The 18,126-nt window shown below is 34.7% G+C and overlaps 1 protein-coding gene across 2 annotated transcripts in view; it reads right to left on the bottom strand.

Annotated features, from left to right (window-relative positions):
- The window catches only part of rb (adaptor related protein complex 3 subunit ruby), a 179,014-nt gene that overhangs the window by 54,954 nt on the left and 105,934 nt on the right, over positions 1 to 18,126 (bottom strand). For both annotated transcript variants that reach the window (XR_012758107.1, XM_075377954.1), the window contains exon 15: positions 6,187 to 6,305. Coding sequence is in view for 1 of the 2 variants with exons in the window: in XM_075377954.1 (XP_075234069.1) it covers positions 6,187 to 6,305 (119 nt within the window). In the remaining variant the exon portion in view is untranslated. The remainder of the gene's footprint in view (positions 1 to 6,186; positions 6,306 to 18,126) is intronic.

The following is an 18,126-nucleotide window of genomic DNA, read 5'->3' as shown; positions in this document are numbered from 1 at the left end:
TCCAGATGATACTGAGGTTGGTGAAACCTCATATTATCGACGTGTCTGAAGAGAAGTTTTAGGTTTTCACTCTGAGAATCAGTCTTCTGAGATTATCGAGGCAGAGGTCTGCCAAGTGATTTATAACCTGGCTAGGAATAAAGCCCCCACATATGATTGTATTACAGTGGAACTCCTTGTTTGACAGTAATTCTTGGTCCCCTGACTAGGGTTTTTAATAGGATGCTTTTTGCTGGATATTTTCCAGCATGTTTAAACATGGAGAGTTGAAACTTCTCTTCAAAGGTGGTAACAAGGACCTCACTGTAAGTTCCTCTTACCAGCCTCTGATGCTCTTGCCTGTTGTAGGTAAGGTTTTCAAGAAGGTCTTGTACCTCTGCATTAATAGTAGGTTGACTTCTAATTGTTTGCTAATTGATGACCAGTATTGTTTTCACCCTGGCAAGGGCACAGAGAACGCTATTCTAAAGGTAATGAATTTTGCTTTGACCAGTGAGTGCAAATATGTAGTTAACATCTTTTTGGACATATTTGAGGCTTTCAATAACTTGTGGTGGTCCTCTGCCTTGTTTCAGCTGCAGCAGAGTGGTTGGATGCAAAATGAGATTGAGACACTCTCGAGTTATTTCAGAAATAGAACCATTGTCCTTTGTTATGGCTGTTTGGAAGTAGGAAAAACACTGTCAAAAGGTTTTACGCTGCGCAATGTTCTAGGTCCCCTTGTTTGGATCATTGAATTCGACTCTCTAATTGGTTGAGGATGCCCAGTGGCTGCTGCATTGTGGCTAATGCCGATGATGGGTTGCTGCTGGTCAAGGGAAACTCGTGTTGAGGCAGAATTCAGAGTGACTCAGGCAAGTAAGGTACTAACGTTGTAAAGTCTTCAACATAGGATGATTTTCAGTGCAGAGAAAACCACTATGTTTCTTAAAGGTTGTCTAGCTGCGTCCTGTCACCCACGAGTCGTTGTGGACAGGCTTCCAACTAGGTATGCTACTACTGTTCAGAAGTATCTGGGTGCAATCCTTGATGAGAGGCTTCAATTCAAAGAGCTTCTCTAATTTGTAGCAAGGAAGGCTACTGATGCCTTCTTTGGTGTTTGTAGAGTCATCCATCCTGATTGGGGGTTGAATTATCTTACCAGGTATATTCTTTAAAATGGTGTCTGTGAGGTCATAATGTTGTATGCTGCGCCCGTCTGGGCTTATCGTCTACAATTTCAGCATTACAGGGATATTTTTTATGAGCCTAGCATCTTTTTTTGTTGGCTGTTGTCGGGGGCTACAAAACTTTCTTGTGAGAGGCAGTTTCTGTGATCGCCGGCATGAAACCAATTGAGATCTCAGCTACAGAACATAGCAAGCGGTGAATCTCTAAGAAGGAATGCCTTCTTACTTCTGGGTATTGCAAAAGATTGAAGACCAAGGTTTTGACTCTTGGCAAGTTAGGTGGAATGAATCTTCTAGGTCGACACACGCATGGTATATTTCCTGATGTTAGGGGTTTGCGAGCTATTAAGTGGATGTCCCCCAATTGGTACATAACTCAATTCCTCTCAGGGCATGGTGCCTTTAGAGATAGTTTCGTTAAATTTGGTTTGGTCGATTCGGGCTTATGTCTGGACTGTCGGGTCGACGATACTGTGGACCATGTCCTGTATGTTTGGCCCCGATATGAGGCTGAACATACCACAGTATGGGAGCTTGAGAGAGTAAACTCCTTTCTTGATCTGCAGGTCAACTGGAAAACCCGCAGAGAATGGACTACAGTGGAAGCCAGCTTCCTCCATTTTCTAGCACTGAGCAGAACAGCTGAGGGGGTATAAATAGTGTAGTACCCAGGGTGGCTAGGGACCACCTGGAAAGTTGATTGGCCAGAGATATGAATGTTGGCATCGAGCCATGGTTAGTAAGAAATTGTAATGGTGATTTGTAGCATATTTACTGTCAGCAGAACGGTGACTGCACTGCTGAGGGTATGGTTACCCATGCAACCGAGAGGTGTAGCACTGTTTTGTTGAGGACAGTTAATGATTAAGTATCACTGTCGGCGGGATGGTGACTGCACTGTTGCGGGCATGGATTCCCATGCACCTGTGAGGTGTAGTACCATTTTTATGATGGTGTTTTATACCAACACCATATGGTGTTGATAAAGTAGATGTCATGCGAGGATCTGCGATGGAGCTGAGTGGGAGTAGGAGGTCTGTCCTCCTCTCCCTAGTAGACCAGACGGAAGTCCATAGTTGTAATCAAACTAAGGGTTTGAACTATAAAGTTGAATTCACCAAGGGAACTAGGAATGAATTCCATTGTTGCAAACAACATTTCTTTTGGTATGTTATTTACTGAATTTGCCTCAAATATATGAGACATTTACTCACAAATAGCTCATTTACAATGTAGAACTAGGTGTGGAGTTTGTGCTTCCACGAACTCAGTTAGCTAGTTAAGAGAGCAACGAAGTAGGACAGTCAAGATGTTGGAAAGAAGCCTATGAGAAGGCTATCAGAATTCACTGATATAAATGTCTACTGAGACATTTACACTGGTGGCATCCCAATGAGACCTGGCTTATTATTATGAGATGTAAAAAGTTAGAGGGTCAAAAGATGACTTCCGTTAAAGCCCATCAGGGCTAGGAATGAGTGGGAGGATGTGGCAACCGGGGTCGTCACAAGGCGGTGGTTGGAATGATCATGTTGACTTTAGAAAAATTAGTGCTTGATGGGTTCCAAGGTTGTTGACCAAAAATAAAAAAACAGGTCAGGTTGGAGATCTGTGAGACTTCTTAACTGATTTCAGCAAGAAGGGGATGATCTTTTGAGGAGACATGCGTCTCCTGTGAGCCATGTCTCCTCATGTGAGGACACATGTGATGAGAGACATGGGTGCATCATTACACTCCAGAGTCAAAATTGGCGAGTACGGAGTGGCGAAGGAATGATGAGGGCTGCCCAATGATGGCCAAAATCCATCTGTCAGCCGGAAAAGTTCTTGCAATGATTTTTTTTGACTGAAGGGGAGTTTTACTCATTGATTTTTTCCACAATCAAAAAATGGTGAATGTGGCTCACTACTGCCAGCTGCAACAGTCAACAAAAGCTGCCTATTGAAACAAAAGATGGCCTATACCCATCAGAGATGTCATTCTTCTCCAGGACAATGCCAAGCCGCACACTGTGATTTTGACAAGGGGTAAATTGAAAAAATGCACTGGGAAATCCTCAACCCTGCAATCCAAATTTGTCTCCCTGTGTCTATTTTTTGTTTGCACCCTTGAAAGAATTGCTTGGAGGGCAACAATTCAAAAACAATGAAGATGTTGAGGAGGGTGGGAGTGTGCAATTGGTTGATGACTTGACCTCTAACTTTTTATGAACAAGGAATATTCAAGCTTCCAAATCGTTGGCAAAAGTGTGTAGATCATGTAAGAGACTATATAGAGAAATGATAAAGATATGAATTGTGTGTGTGTGTGTGTATATATATATATATATATATATATATATATATATATATATATATTATTAATCAATAAATCTATAAAAATAAAGTTATCGTTTATATTTCATTCACACTTTTATTCAATGCAACCGGTGTAATCTAATTTATATTGGATGTCCTTAGAAGATGAGGCCAACCTCTAGGAAGTGATTCTATTTAACAAACTGAAGAAAAATATCCAGAATATTTTTTCTGAAGAAAAAAAAAAAGGTTGGAGGTAACGCAATAAAATTTTGTACTTTATTTTAAACTAACTTTTTTAAATAGGAAAAAAATAATGATACTCTTTGTTGATAAATTTCAAAATGGCAGTCTTTTTAATTTTTCATCCTTAAATATCTTAGGAATTATTAGATTTATCAAACTGGGTTGTGTTATAAAAATTATGAAGCATTTTTTTGTGAACAAAATGACACCTTAGTTGTTAAAAACCTGAGGCAAACAATAGAGTTATTGCAAAAAGTAGGCCTCAACCGATATGGTGGCCATCTTATTTTTTTATTATTGTGACTCACTTGATAGCTAAATCAAATTTTGTAATTAAAATTGCTAAAAATTCAACATTATGGATATTTAATAATAATTATTGTAAGAGCTAGCCTAGAAATGATAAATTCTCAGTAATAAAAAGAATGTGAAAATCAAATACATAGTTTATTCAAACAAATTTTGAAATGAAATTAAAAAAAAATGTTAACTACATATTCAAACAAATTTTATTAATCAAAAAGGCTATAAAATCATACTCTGCGATAACTGCATCTGAAACAACTGGTTTTTTTTACTTACATTATTTTTCTTTCACTTGTAAACAAAACAGTTTCACGTTCTATTACATCAATTGAATTGTCATATCTGTGCTCTGAATTTTGAGAATCTGTTTTTTTTTTTATTGAAAATTGTCATAATTGTGTTAACTGTCATTTAAAATGAATCAAAATTATACAAATAATGAACTCGCTGTATGCACTTTACATACGGTCTTGCAAATTGCAGTGAGAGGGAGGCAAAAAGGCTTTACCAAGAATAGGTACAAGCTCTTCTACAAGGTGATAACCAATCAAGGATTGCATTCAGTCAGTAGTTAATTAGGAAGTGTGCCTATAACCCGGAGTATGTATCTAACATTCTTTTTACAGACGATGCGTCTTTCACTAAGAAGTATTTCATGCAGGAATCAACATAGGTTTTCTCTGAATGTTTTGGGAGCAATCCACATGGATAAATTAATCAGGCCTTTCTTTTTGCCACGTAGATTGACAGGTGACTCATAATTGGAATTCCTAGCAAATAACCTACCTGAACTTCTAGAGGACATTCCTTTGCAAAGTGCAATGAACATGTGGTTCATGCATGATGGTGTGCCTGCCCACTTTGCAATTGGTGTCAGAAAAAAATTTACTGTTCATTTTCAAGGATGGTGGATTGGTCGAGGCGGTCCCATTAGTTGGCCTACATGCTCTTAAAATCTGAACCCATTAGACTATGGGGACATGATCTATGATCTGTGGGGACATGTAGACTCTCTTGTTTATTAGACACCAATTGTCAATGTTCATCAGCTAGAGGATAGAATTGTCCACTCTTTTCAAACGATCAGGGAGCAGTCAGGAATTTTTGAGCATGCATGTTTAGTCACGAAACATGTGGATTGTTGTATTAGAATGTATGGAGGTCACATTAAACATTTGTTGTGATTCTCATCAGAAAACAAAAAAATTTCACATGCTCGTATAATAATTATTGTTAAATATACATAATGTTGAAATTTTAGCAATTTTAATCAGAAAATTTGATCTAGTTATCAAGTGTCATAATAATAAAAAAAAAACAAGATAGCCACCATATCAGTTAAGGCCTACTTTTTGCAATAACTCTATTGATTGTTGTTGGATTTTTACGACTAAGATGTCGTTTTGTTCATAAAAAATGCTTCATAATTTTTATAATACAACACAATTTGAAAATTCTAATAATTCCTAAGATATTTAAGATTAAAAAACTGAAATAATCGCAATTTTCCAATCTGTCAACAAAGAGTATTACTATTTTTATTTTTTTTCCTATTAAAAACTGTTAGTTTAAAATGAAGTACAAAATGTTATTCATTATATCCAACCATTACTGAAAAATAATTTTTTTCTTAAAAAACATAAAATGGTGGACAAATACACATTTTCGAACCTATCTTCACTGGACATTTTTGGTTCAGTATGTTAAGTAGAATCACTTCCTAGAGTTTGGCCTCACCTTTTAAGGACACCCTGTATACTCCTAATGATGTTTCTGTCAATGTGTGTTTTGCTACTAACTGTATCATCTTCTGTATTTTGTGACACAGTAAACTTTTCCCTGAAAACATTGATGGTTTTGTATGATTGTTGGTTCATTAACATTATATATTTCTGTTATGGGTGTTTTTGATTTTGTTTGTATTTCACTGGATAATGAAGTATGTTGTCTATAAGTGTTATAGGTAGCAATTAATCTGAGCCGAATGTTTTAACATATTGAATAACTAATACAAAACAAAAAAAAAAAACAACAAGAAAGAGATTTTGAATATGGGGAGCAAGATCTGACAATATGGGCAGTTTTATTTTATCATTTCTGATAAAAATTTATTTAAAACACACACACACACACACACACTATAAATGGTGAAATCTATCAATATTACCTCCAATTGTGGAGTTATTTCTGATGATTCAGAATCTGTGTCTTCTGAGTCACTATCTTCAGATTCACTTGATGCTTCTGATGATTCATCGTCAGATTCTTCTGGATGACAATCAGAATCTACAGTACAAAAAAATCAGTAAAGTATGGATTTAACCTTAAGATAAAATTAATCCACTATCATCCAAACAATGTAGAAAATAAAATTATTCAAGCATTGTATTTACATAAATCATTCAAACATAGCTGATAATAATGCCAATGCTGGATAGAGGATAAAATGAGATAAATTGGTACTATAATAAGGATAACGAGTGTAGGAGGGTGGAAAATTGATTTATTTTTGTCTTGTTCTTGCCTAACAATCAAACATCAATTTCTATTCTCTTGCTGTATCGATAGTAATTCTTTAAATGGTTTGCAATTTTACTTCACCGTTACACTTTAAACATGTATAACATTTTTAAAGCCCATAACATTTAATATAGTAAAAAAAACAGACACTAATTCTGCAGTGATGTTTAAAATCTAGATTCTAATTGTTACTTCTCATCACTTAATTTTCTATTCTTGTTTTATGTTTTCACTTAGATTGTTTTTATGTCATTCTTACCCAAAATTTAGTATGGTCAATAAATCAAGCCTAATTACCAATTTTTTTTTACAATTATGAATTTGTAACAGAGAAAACTGATGGGGGGTCTGATCCGCTAAAAGTCTGTTTGGAGAAATACAATTACACTGGGATATACAACTACACATTACTCTGTTATAACAATATAAAAAACATAATCTTCTTTTAATGATGTTTAAATTTTAAAAAAATGTTTTTTACTGTTTAATTCATTAAATTTACACAGTACAAGAGTTGTCTGAAAAGTTTTGAGCCTCAACATGAAAATGGCAGCACTTGTCAACAAAAGTTAGGGAATGTATTCGCAGATGCGTTGAAAAGTTCTCTAAAATTTCAACCATTTTGTACGCTCAGTTGCTGTTTGATAATTGTTTGAGTAACAAGTAAAATTGAAAAAAAAATCAATTATTGCGCTGTGATTAAATACTTGCATCTGAAAGGCAATACGTCTACGCAAATTAGAATCGAGTTGGACGCTGTTTAAAGGGATTCTGTCCCATCATTTGCACTGTGAAAAGATGGGCAGCTGGTGTACCAGCTTGGTTGGTTGATGATAAGCATTCAGGACATCCTAACCCCATAGGGGGAAGACACCCACCTTGTGATGTTACCGGTTGTCACACCACCCGAGCCCTGAAAAGCTTTACCGGAGGTCGATTTTAGACTGATTACAGTCATCGGCCAGGTTTTAGTTGGGATGCCACTAATGTAAATGCCTCAACAGACATTTGCATCAGTTAAATACAAATCAAATTTTGCCTTCACATAGGCCTTGCCAAAGTGAGCGTTTGCTCACTTTAGACCAAAAATGCATTTAAATGAATATTTCCAAGGCCCCGCTGGAGCAGTTTAAGCGAAACTAGTCAGATTTTTTGCATCTATTCATAACTGTAGATGAAATGTTGATCCACCACTACACTCCTGAGATGAAACAACAATCAAAATAGTAGACGGCAAAGGGTGAACCTGATCCAAAAAAGGCGAAGACGATTCCATCAGCCAGGAAGGTGATGGCGACTGTTTTTTGGGATAGTAATGGAATTTTGTTTATTGATTATCTTCAAAAAGGTAAAACAATAATGGGACAGTATTACATATCATTACTTGACAAGCTGAAGGCAAAAATTGTAAAAAAAACGACCACATTTGAAGAAGAAAATGCTTTTCCATCAGTAAAATGTGCCTGCTCACACTTCAACGGTTGGCATGGCTAAAATTCATGAACTGCACTTTGATTTGGTTGACCACTCAATGTATTCACCAGATTTGGCTCCAAGCGACTTTTTCTTGTTTTCTAACCTTAAGGTTTTGATTTAATCTTAAAGTTTTGCTTGGAGGAAAGAAATTTTCATTGAGTGAAAAGGTTATCGCATATGTAAACCTCTATTTTGTGAGGTACCTACTGAGGGGAGTACCTACAATCACAAAAATAAAAGCGGTTTTGAGGTATCAGACAGACTTTGATGTGCTAAAATTTCCACAACTGTACTTTTTAAAAACCTCCAATTTAAATACTGAAGGTGCAATGATAGCAGATTTCTTTTAAAAAGAAAAGATATTCTCGCTGTACAAGTTAAATTTTTAAGAAAAATATATTCACGAAGAGAAATATATTTTCTACCATGGTTTACCTATGTGAAACTCAGATGAATCAAAATCAATCCAGAAATTGCATATGGCAGAGTGATTAACTTATATTCATCAAACTACTCAAGTAATCCAGTAATAAAATCACAAACCATCAAACCTCATAAGCATGGCAACTGGTTAATCGACAAGAAGAAACGCTGTAGATCATCCATCTCAAATATTTTATTTAAAAGGCACCTTTTTTTTCGGAGAATAAGTTCCAGCTTATATGCTGATATCATCATCATAAAATAAGCTATAAATCTTGGGAGCCATATAATAATACACTCTTTGAGATTTTCACTTTTTGGAAAGGGAACAATAATTATTCCCTTATTTTTAGCTTACTACAATATTATGATCTCCTTCAATACATCCTGTTCTTAAATGGAAGTTATCCATTAATTTAAAGATGGACAATTGTCTTGTAGGTAATATTTTTAATTTCTTAAAAATAAGTAATATCAAATTTAATCTAGACTCATTAGCAATCAACCTCACAATATGTTTTTGGATCGTTATTAATGGCTCAACAAGTGATTAACATGCACCTCCCCAACATATTATTGTGTAATTGATTCTGGACAGCAAAAAAGAAAAGTACATCTTCATTATATAATTTGGACAAATATAATTTAAGTAATAAATCTTTCTTACACAAAAATCAATAACTTTTAACATAATGAATATGACTTCCATGTCAATTGGCTATCTAAAGTGATTCCAAGATATTTAACACTATTAATCTTAATGACAGATCCCCACACAATTTACATTAAGATATTTTAGAATATCAGTACATTATTCCTAGATCTTAAACTAAATTCTAAAAAATCTCTTTTTTGAATATTTAAAGTAATTCCATTCAATGTTTGCCTTATGTGACTGAGATCAACGAGAATCTTAGTAAGTAATTGCTGTATTCTAATTGATTGATAGCAGATTACAAATTGAAATTTAAATAGATTTTTATCACATATAAAGGTAACAACTTTTCCAAAACTTTTAAGTTTTCCATTCCAAAAATTGTTCATATATGTATATATATAAAAAATCGTTTTTTCGCAGAAAAAAAACAGCACACATGAGGGCTGTTTTTTTTCAACATTCGATCATCCATCTCAGTAAACAAAAGATAGGCGGGAGCCAGGTCTATGCATCGTATGATTGCATCCCCCACAATGAAATCTCTGCCATTATCGGCTCCATTGCTTCAGTCTGGGCCAAGCTATGAGCAATTGAAGATGGTTACTACGATCCATGCTCCCGCCTAGTGTGATACATTTTCTGAAGGATATAGCGTTGCTGAAATACTTTGCAGAATGAAACCTTCAAAACTTTAAGAGTGTAAAGGAATGATGTGGGAATTTAAAGGATGATGTGCAGATGTCCATAATGAAAGTGGGCAAGGACACAAGTCTGTCACTACTGTATGATGCCTGGTTGAGCATATTGATGATTTTGTTCATGACAAACAGAGGTTTACAATAAGTGAACTTTCTTCAAAAATCCTAGAAATTTTAAGGTCTTCTTTGTATTGCGACTTAAGACCTAGGATACTGGAAACTGTGCACGCTGGGTCCCAAAAATGTTGAGTGACGATCACGAAACACAGCAAATGGCATCAGCCTTAATGTTTCTCACACGTTACGATAATGAGGGGGAAGAGTTTTTAGTCTATCGTTACTGGTGATAAAATTTGAATCCAGTATGACAATCCAGAAACCAAAGAACAGTCTACGCAGTGGATGCACACTTCTTCTACAAACAAGCCGAAGAAGTTCATATAGACACTGCGCAACAGGAAAACAATGGCTACAGTTTTTTGGGACCATAAAGGTGGACTTGTAGGTGGATTTTATGGAGCAGAGGACAACAATAACAAAGGAAGTTTACTGTGAATCTTTATGTCGTCTCTGCAGAGCAATCCAAATCAAATGAAGAGGCATGCTCTCGTCCAGTGTGGTTTTGATCCAACTGTGCCAACATGATGCCTTCTCAAACAATTCAAGTGGGAAATTTTCGACCTTTCATCATATAGTCAAGACTTAGTACCTAGAAATCTTCACCTCTTTTGAGAACCATGTCTTGAAGGCATGGTTGGGTGGTCAACACTTCGTTATCAACAAAGAACTTCAGGAGGCTGTGAAGATTTACCTTACCTCACTGGTGGCAAACTTCTTTGAAGAGGGCATTGGAAAGCTGGTGTCATGATACAACAAATGCATCAACTGTTTTGGCGATTAATTATAAAAATAAGTTAAATGCTACTCAACAATAAAAATAAAACAACAGTAATAAAATCATTCTGTTATGTCTTTCATAGCCCATCAGAGGTTGAAAAAACAGCCTTTGTAAGGACGGGACCCTTGTAGAATTCCATGAGATAATTTAACTGGCCTACTTAGTACATTACAACTCTCAACTGATTGAATTCTATTTTGCAAATATGTTGAGAACCATTTATTAAAAATCCTTCTGATACCATTTTTTCTATTATATATAATAGTAAAATTGAATACTCCACCAAATCAAAAGCTTTTTGCACATCTAAGATTAGGCCTACTACTTTCTCATTCTTAATATCTTAATTTATACCAGCTTTAGTTTAATGATTGCCTTTTTCAAGCTATGACCTTTATGAAAACCTTACTGATTTTGATTAAAAATTTTATTTCATTCAAGAAAATTCATAAATCTTATTTTTAGTATTTTACAAAGTACTTTTGAAATTGGTGATAGAAGAGTAATTGGTCTGTAGTTAGAAATCAATTCGTGATAACCCCTTTTTGGAATTGGTACAACAATTGATTGCTTTAAAACACTGGGAATAATACCTATTTCAAATGAAGATTAATTAAAAAGGATTAATTTATCTGAAATCACACATGCAATTTCTTTTAGAATTTTATTATTTATATGGTCAAACTCAACAGAATATTTATCAGCCATTGATAATATTATTTTAAACCATTCAGAACAATTAGTTGGTTTGAGAAAAAGAGACTTTATAGAGCTTGATATTGTAGAGTTTTCATTTATGATTGAAAACATTGAATTCTAATCAACTGTGACTTGAATTTCATTTTTTAATTTTCCTGTTAAAGAATTTTTAATAATAGTTAGTATAAAGCTCACCCCCCAATTCCATTTTTTTCAGATCAGGTTATTAACAGTTTTCCATTGCAATTTAATGTTATTTCTCTGCGTTAAAAATAAATTTAATAATACTCTCCTTGATATTACATAAATCATTTGAAGTCTATTTTTATACCTAATATAATATATTCTTTTAATTTAGTATTAAAAGATTGTCTACATGTTTTCTCATATAACTGATTCATCTTGCAAATTCTATTTACCAACATCTCAATTATCCATGGTTTGTATTTAACAAATCTGGTATTTTTAACAATCATTGACTACAAATCTTAATATGCTCACCTACTTTACCTACAAAAAACTGATTAGCTTCATCAACTTTTTCAATTTCTTAGAAATTTAAAATTTAACAATAAAAAGCATCTCTGAAGTTTTGATAATTAACTCTTACAGTTGGTTCCAATATTTCCTTAGTTATTTTAATGATAACTAACAGCCTAGTTTGTACTTCATACAGTGAATGATCAGTAATATTAAAATCCAAATGTAAAATATTTAAACTTTACATACGGTAAAGTTTAAATATATTAAACTTTACCATAAAAATTAATATATTTATTCTAACCTGTAAAATTACATTTAACACATATATGATCAATAACCTGATAATAGTCTAGTAATACTATTAATATAGGAATCAAATCCATAACTTTATAATAAACAGCTATATTAAAGTATATCATTTTATTTATCAAGTAAATTAAGATTAATGTCTCCAACCAATATTATGTTTTCAGTACTTCCCAAATCAGACAATACACTGTTTAATATATGAATAAATATGCATTCTGAATAATGATGCAGATCTATATAAAGCAATAATACAAAATTTAAAACCATTCATACAGAAAGGTTATAAGGTTAAAGGTTATAAACAATCACTCCATCAAACTTTTCATTTTCATCACAATTAACATATTATAACCATGAATTCTAGAGTTATTCAATTTACTTCCATAGATCAAAATTTCTAACAGAACAATAATACTTGGAAGACAGTTAACATATGTTAAGTTAAAATAATTCACTACTTTTCTTATACTTTTGATATTCTGATGAATTAAAAATAAACTTTCTTCAGTTTCCAACATTACATATCCTACTTTAAATTGTAAACATCTTTTGCTGTTTTCAATACTATAATAATAAAAACAATTATAAAAAAAAAAAATGACTGCCAAAAAATAAATTTAACTAAAAAAACAACAATAAATCGAACTAAAAAAATAGAAACCAAGGCATGGGAATAAAGAACTAAACATTATTATGCACTATTTAATTTAAAAAAAAAAACGGGTGCCCAATCAACTTTCTGGCAGTTTCAATTTGTTTAAATATATTTTTCATGTTGTAGAAATAGCTAGTCGTCTAATGATTAAGTTCTCATCAGGTCTTACATTGATAAGAAAATGTTGTCCAACAAAAATGTTTAAATGCAGTCAGGGAACTCTTTAATATATAATAATTACTACTCTGAGCTCATTAATGTAGGACAATTACTATTCAGAGCCCCCCAAATGCATTAAAATATTTTTGTTGAAGAACAAAATTTTCCTATCAATGTAATCTGATCCTTAAGAATAGCAAATATAGGTTTACTAAAGAAAGTGACAAATAAAGTGGTTTTAAATTATCTTCTTCTTCTGAATAAAAAATCACACGCACACATTCTGTTCACCACAGGGACTGGGTATGTAGCTAATATAATTAATCTAGAGACAACTGTGATTGGTTCTCTTGTACCACAAGTGCTTTACATATACCAGAACCATAAAACTGGGACAAACAGTATAATGTAAAAATGAATGTATCACATTTTGTAGTGAAACAATTCTTATATACATTTTTTCAACTCAGGAAGGGAATTTTAGGGGACAAATGTTTATCATGGAATAAACATGTTGGTGAATAATGCAGTAATCTAGAATGTTGAGGAATCTGTTTTAGTAAAAACTGTAGGCTGAACAGACAGTTTAATATGGTTTCATTGTCATATGCTAATGCCAAGTCTGATGAATTTAATGATTTCAAATGAAACAGGAAATATAGCGATCAGTGGTAAAAGTGAAATAATCTGACACTATAAAGAAAATGTATTGCAAATAATAATTTTAACATTAACATTAATCTAAACCAGCAATCAAGTTCATTATTTTAATTGATGAGAGATTTAACAACATTAGAGGTGTTTGGTTTGGTGCAATTTCAATTCTGTCAAAAACTACATTTCTCATTGAAAAAATAATTTTTTTAAATTAATTATAGTACATGCATTCTAGTAATTACTATTTTAATTATAAATAAAGTTCACCACTATGTAAGAACTAAAGAAAGGTTTTGCAAAAAATGTTTTAAAATTGTTTGGAATGTTGTTATTATTATTGTATTATTATAAAATATTTATCATTTTCAGTCTTTTTTTTCCTGTCTAAATTTTTTTTATAAAATTAGGGGAAGTATTATGATATATAACAAGAATAAATACATTAAAAAACTATCATAAAAAAATGTAAAACAATCATTTGTTTTTAACTTCTAGAAAAACCCTTAAAAAAAGCTCAGGTTTGCGAGCAAAAACAAAATATGATTTATTAGAGACAACAGAAAAGGTAATATGTAAATGATTTAAAAAATTTCTAGTCTGAATAACAAAAAAATATATACAGGTTTATGTTTTATTTGAGATGTTTTAAAAATATTTAGGCCTGGATCTGAAAGTGGGTGAATTCATTGCTAGGCCTGATTGAGTTTAGTGTTTCTTATTGAAAGAGAAATAATTCTGATAAGTTATGGACTGTATTAAAGCTATGACTTTAACATTTAATGAGGTTTAAGGCAACGAGGTTATATTAACCTCATTAGAAGTTAAGGTCATAACCTTAACTTCATGAATTGGTCAGTTCTGAAGATGTTATTTTTTTTAATGACCCCATATAGTATGTTGATGGTTTCCTACACAGGTCGGTTATTATAGATATAGGTTATAACAAACGATACAAGTGTGGAGTCATTTGAAAAGAGTACATCTTTAACGTTGTTATGAACTTTTTGTACAAGATGTTCTCAAGTGTTAAATATGATATAACAGTTCTTTCTACTAGTGTTTGCTTACACTGATATCACTCTTAGCACTGTACTTAGCAGGACTATGGTAAAAAAAAGAAAGAAATATATATAAACATACATTCACACACCCACATATATCATCAGAATGTACAAAATAAAAAACTGAGGATGTAAGAAATAGAAAAAAGGTCATACCAAATAAAACGGTACAAATCACCAAAGTTTTTCTTCTATTCTTCTTTGATCCCTTGCTGGTGACTGGGTGACTGAAGGGGGTGGCTGGCCGCACAACTAATATGCTGCTGTGGGTGCAGAAGGATTCAGAACTTTGCTCATCATGCTTTTCCGTGCTTTATGGTCTATAGGGATGATCCTGGCCTGGTCAAGGTCAATTCGCAGATCCCTCAAGTCATCATCTGCAACTTGTTTTATCCAAGTTTTCTTTGCCACAGATTTTTGAACCTTCCACTGAGTAGGACGTTGCTTACAGAGGAGTCTGCGCGGCGAGTGATCCGGGTCCATCCAGCACATATGACCAAACCATTTCAAACTTCACATTTGGATCTGTTCTTCAACTGTTGCTTGCTACCTGCATCTGGATCTGATGACTTCATTTTGGATATGGTCATAAAATGAGACCTGTATGATCTGACGTAGGCATCACATTTGGAAAATCTCTAGCCAGTTCAAGTCTGTTTGGAGAAGGTCCAAGTTTCTGATTCATAGAGGAGAATTGGGATAAGTGTGTACAAGAGGTGGATTTTTGTCTGGATGGTAATGTTTGCCCGTTTCTGTAGACAGCATTTTAGTGAGGCAAAAGCTGTAGCTGCCTGCCCAATGCTGGCTTGGATTTCAGCTGTAGATGCCATTTTTTTTCTTGAACCAGTGATATGAGATATTTGAATTCTTGAACTTATTCAATCTGAGTTCCGCCGAGGTAAACAATGGACTGTGAGCTATCAGTTGTCACTATCTTCATTTTGTCAACATTGATCATCAGTCTGAACTCTGCTACACTAGAGATCTCATACAAAAGATCTGTGGCCTCAGCATCACTGTTAGCAAATATGGCACTGACGTTTGTAAACATCAGGTCGGTTAGGTAGTGATCCTTATAATATTGTACACTATTAATATTGCCTTACTGTAAATGCACTCCTCAATATAGTGTCAATTACAATGTTGAATAGCAGTGGAGGGATGACATGCCCCTGGTGAACTCCTGTTTGAATGGGAAATGCATTGGATAATTCATTTTGGATATGCACACTGCTGGTTGACCCATTGTATGATGCTTGGAAAAGGTGAATGGTTTCTTAGGGTACATGTTTGACTTTCAGTGCATTCTATAGTGCAGGCCAGTATATGCAGTCAAATGCTGACTTAAAGTCGATGAACACAATAACTACCATAGTAGTTTTTGCAATCTTGACTGTTATGCTTTTTATGGATTGGTATGATGATGGCTTTCTTCCAGCTGGAAGGTACATATTCTGTGAGCCAGATCAACTGAAGTAGTGTGTGCAGAGTTGGTGAAGCAGAGTGACTCCTCTAGCTTTGATCGCCTTTGCTGTAACCTCATCTACTCCAAGTGTTTTGCCATTCTTCAACATGACCTTTTTTTTCTTCTTTTTCCTGTTTAGCCTCCGGTAATTAGTTTTCAGGTAATACTTGAGAGGATGAATGAGGATGATATGTATGAGTGTAAATGAAGTGTAATCTTGTACAGTCTCAGTTCAACCATTCCTGAAATGTGTGGTTAATTGAAACCCAATCACCAAAGAACTCCAGGTATCCACGATCTAGTATTCAAATCCGCGTAAAAATAACTAATTTTACTAGGACTTGGAACGCTGGAACTCTCGACTTCCCAAATCGGCTGACTTGGGAAGACGCATTCACCACTTGAGCAATCCGGTGAGTTATTCTTCAATGATCTAATTGCTACTTACCTAACTTCTTTGATCATTGATTGGACAGGTTTAATGGCATTGCTGGTGCATCAATTTGCAGTGGGGCAGCAGGAGATCCTTGTGGAGGATTGCGGTTGTAGAGTTCCTGGAAAAACTACTTCCAACACTGTAGCCATTCGTTTGGTGATTGCACAAAGAATCTATTCATCTTTCGGATGTTGTCGTTGGTCAATTTTGTCTTCCTGCTTAACTTTCTGAGTGTGTGGTACAGAGTATGGTATTCGTGCTTGGATGCGGCTTCTTCAAGGTCAGTTGCTATCTCATTCCAATATGCCTCCCTATCTTCTTTCATTTTCCATCGGACAGCTTTGTTTAATCGCCGATATTGTTCATAGCTAGTCAGTTTTGCTTTTTTGCACTATGTCCAGGCCCTGATCTGATATCCATGGCTGCATTTTATGGCGGATGGCAGGGCACAATGGTTTGGAACAATCCATGATGACTTTAGATACCTAGTTCTCCTCATCATTGACATCGGCTGTTATTACCAATTGTTCAAATCGATTCAAAAGTGCAAATGCAATCTGGAATTTCTGCCTGTGTATGGGATCCAATAGGTCTGACCAGTTTAGTAGTCTGGCTGATGATGGTGACATGCACATCGTGCAACAAAGGCGCAGATGTACTTTGGCTCGAACAAGGTAGTGATCAGATCCACAATCTGGTCCTTGCATGGCATGCACATCCTGGAGTGATAACTGGAATCAGGACATAATCCAATACTGCAGAGTCAATGCCAGATGGATTTTGCCAAGTGATTTGGTGCTTGAGTGGGTGTTGGAAGATGCTGTTTCCCACAACCAGATTACATGATGCTGTGAAGAACAATAAGTGCAGGCCATTGTCGTTGATAACTTGCATGCCCGAAGTTGCTCATTGTTAGCTCCCATTCAAGCCTAATCACACTGACATGAGCACTGAAATCGCCGGCCAGGATGATTACCTCAGTTAATTGGACTGAATCCAGCATGGGTATAGAATTCGTCCTTGGTTGAAACTGAGCTTATTTCAGCTGGGGCATAGACTGACAAGATGTGGGTCTTGATGGTGCCATCAATGCTGAGGACTACTAGCAAACTTGATATTGGCTGGAAGGTGATTACGCTTTTAGCTACTCAGCTGTCCACCATGAACCCCACACCTGCTTCCCGTTTATCACCACCGGAATAGAAAAATGTCATTGTCTTATTAGCAATTGTACTGCCATTGATCCAGATCCAGTGAGCTGTAGTTCAGACAAAGCTGCAATTGATATCTTGCATTTGGCTAGTTCCTGTGCTATGATCTCCTTTTGGCCAACATGATGCCTGGTTCACACATTCTATGAGGCTAGTCAAATTTCTTCTTTCGGACATATAACTAATTTCTTTCTTTCTCTGACCAGAAGTTCACTTCACACCAGCATCCTGGGTTCCCAGTGTTGGTGCATCGACTGCCCTGTATGCAGTAGCATGAGTGGTTGAGTTTGATCTAATTT

This window comes from Lycorma delicatula, chromosome 1 (genome assembly GCF_047948215.1).
Source record: "Lycorma delicatula isolate Av1 chromosome 1, ASM4794821v1, whole genome shotgun sequence".
Taxonomy (NCBI): Eukaryota; Metazoa; Arthropoda; class Insecta; order Hemiptera; family Fulgoridae; genus Lycorma; species Lycorma delicatula.
Note: the sequence above shows the minus strand (reverse complement) of the source record. Positions and strands in the feature narration are given on the sequence as shown.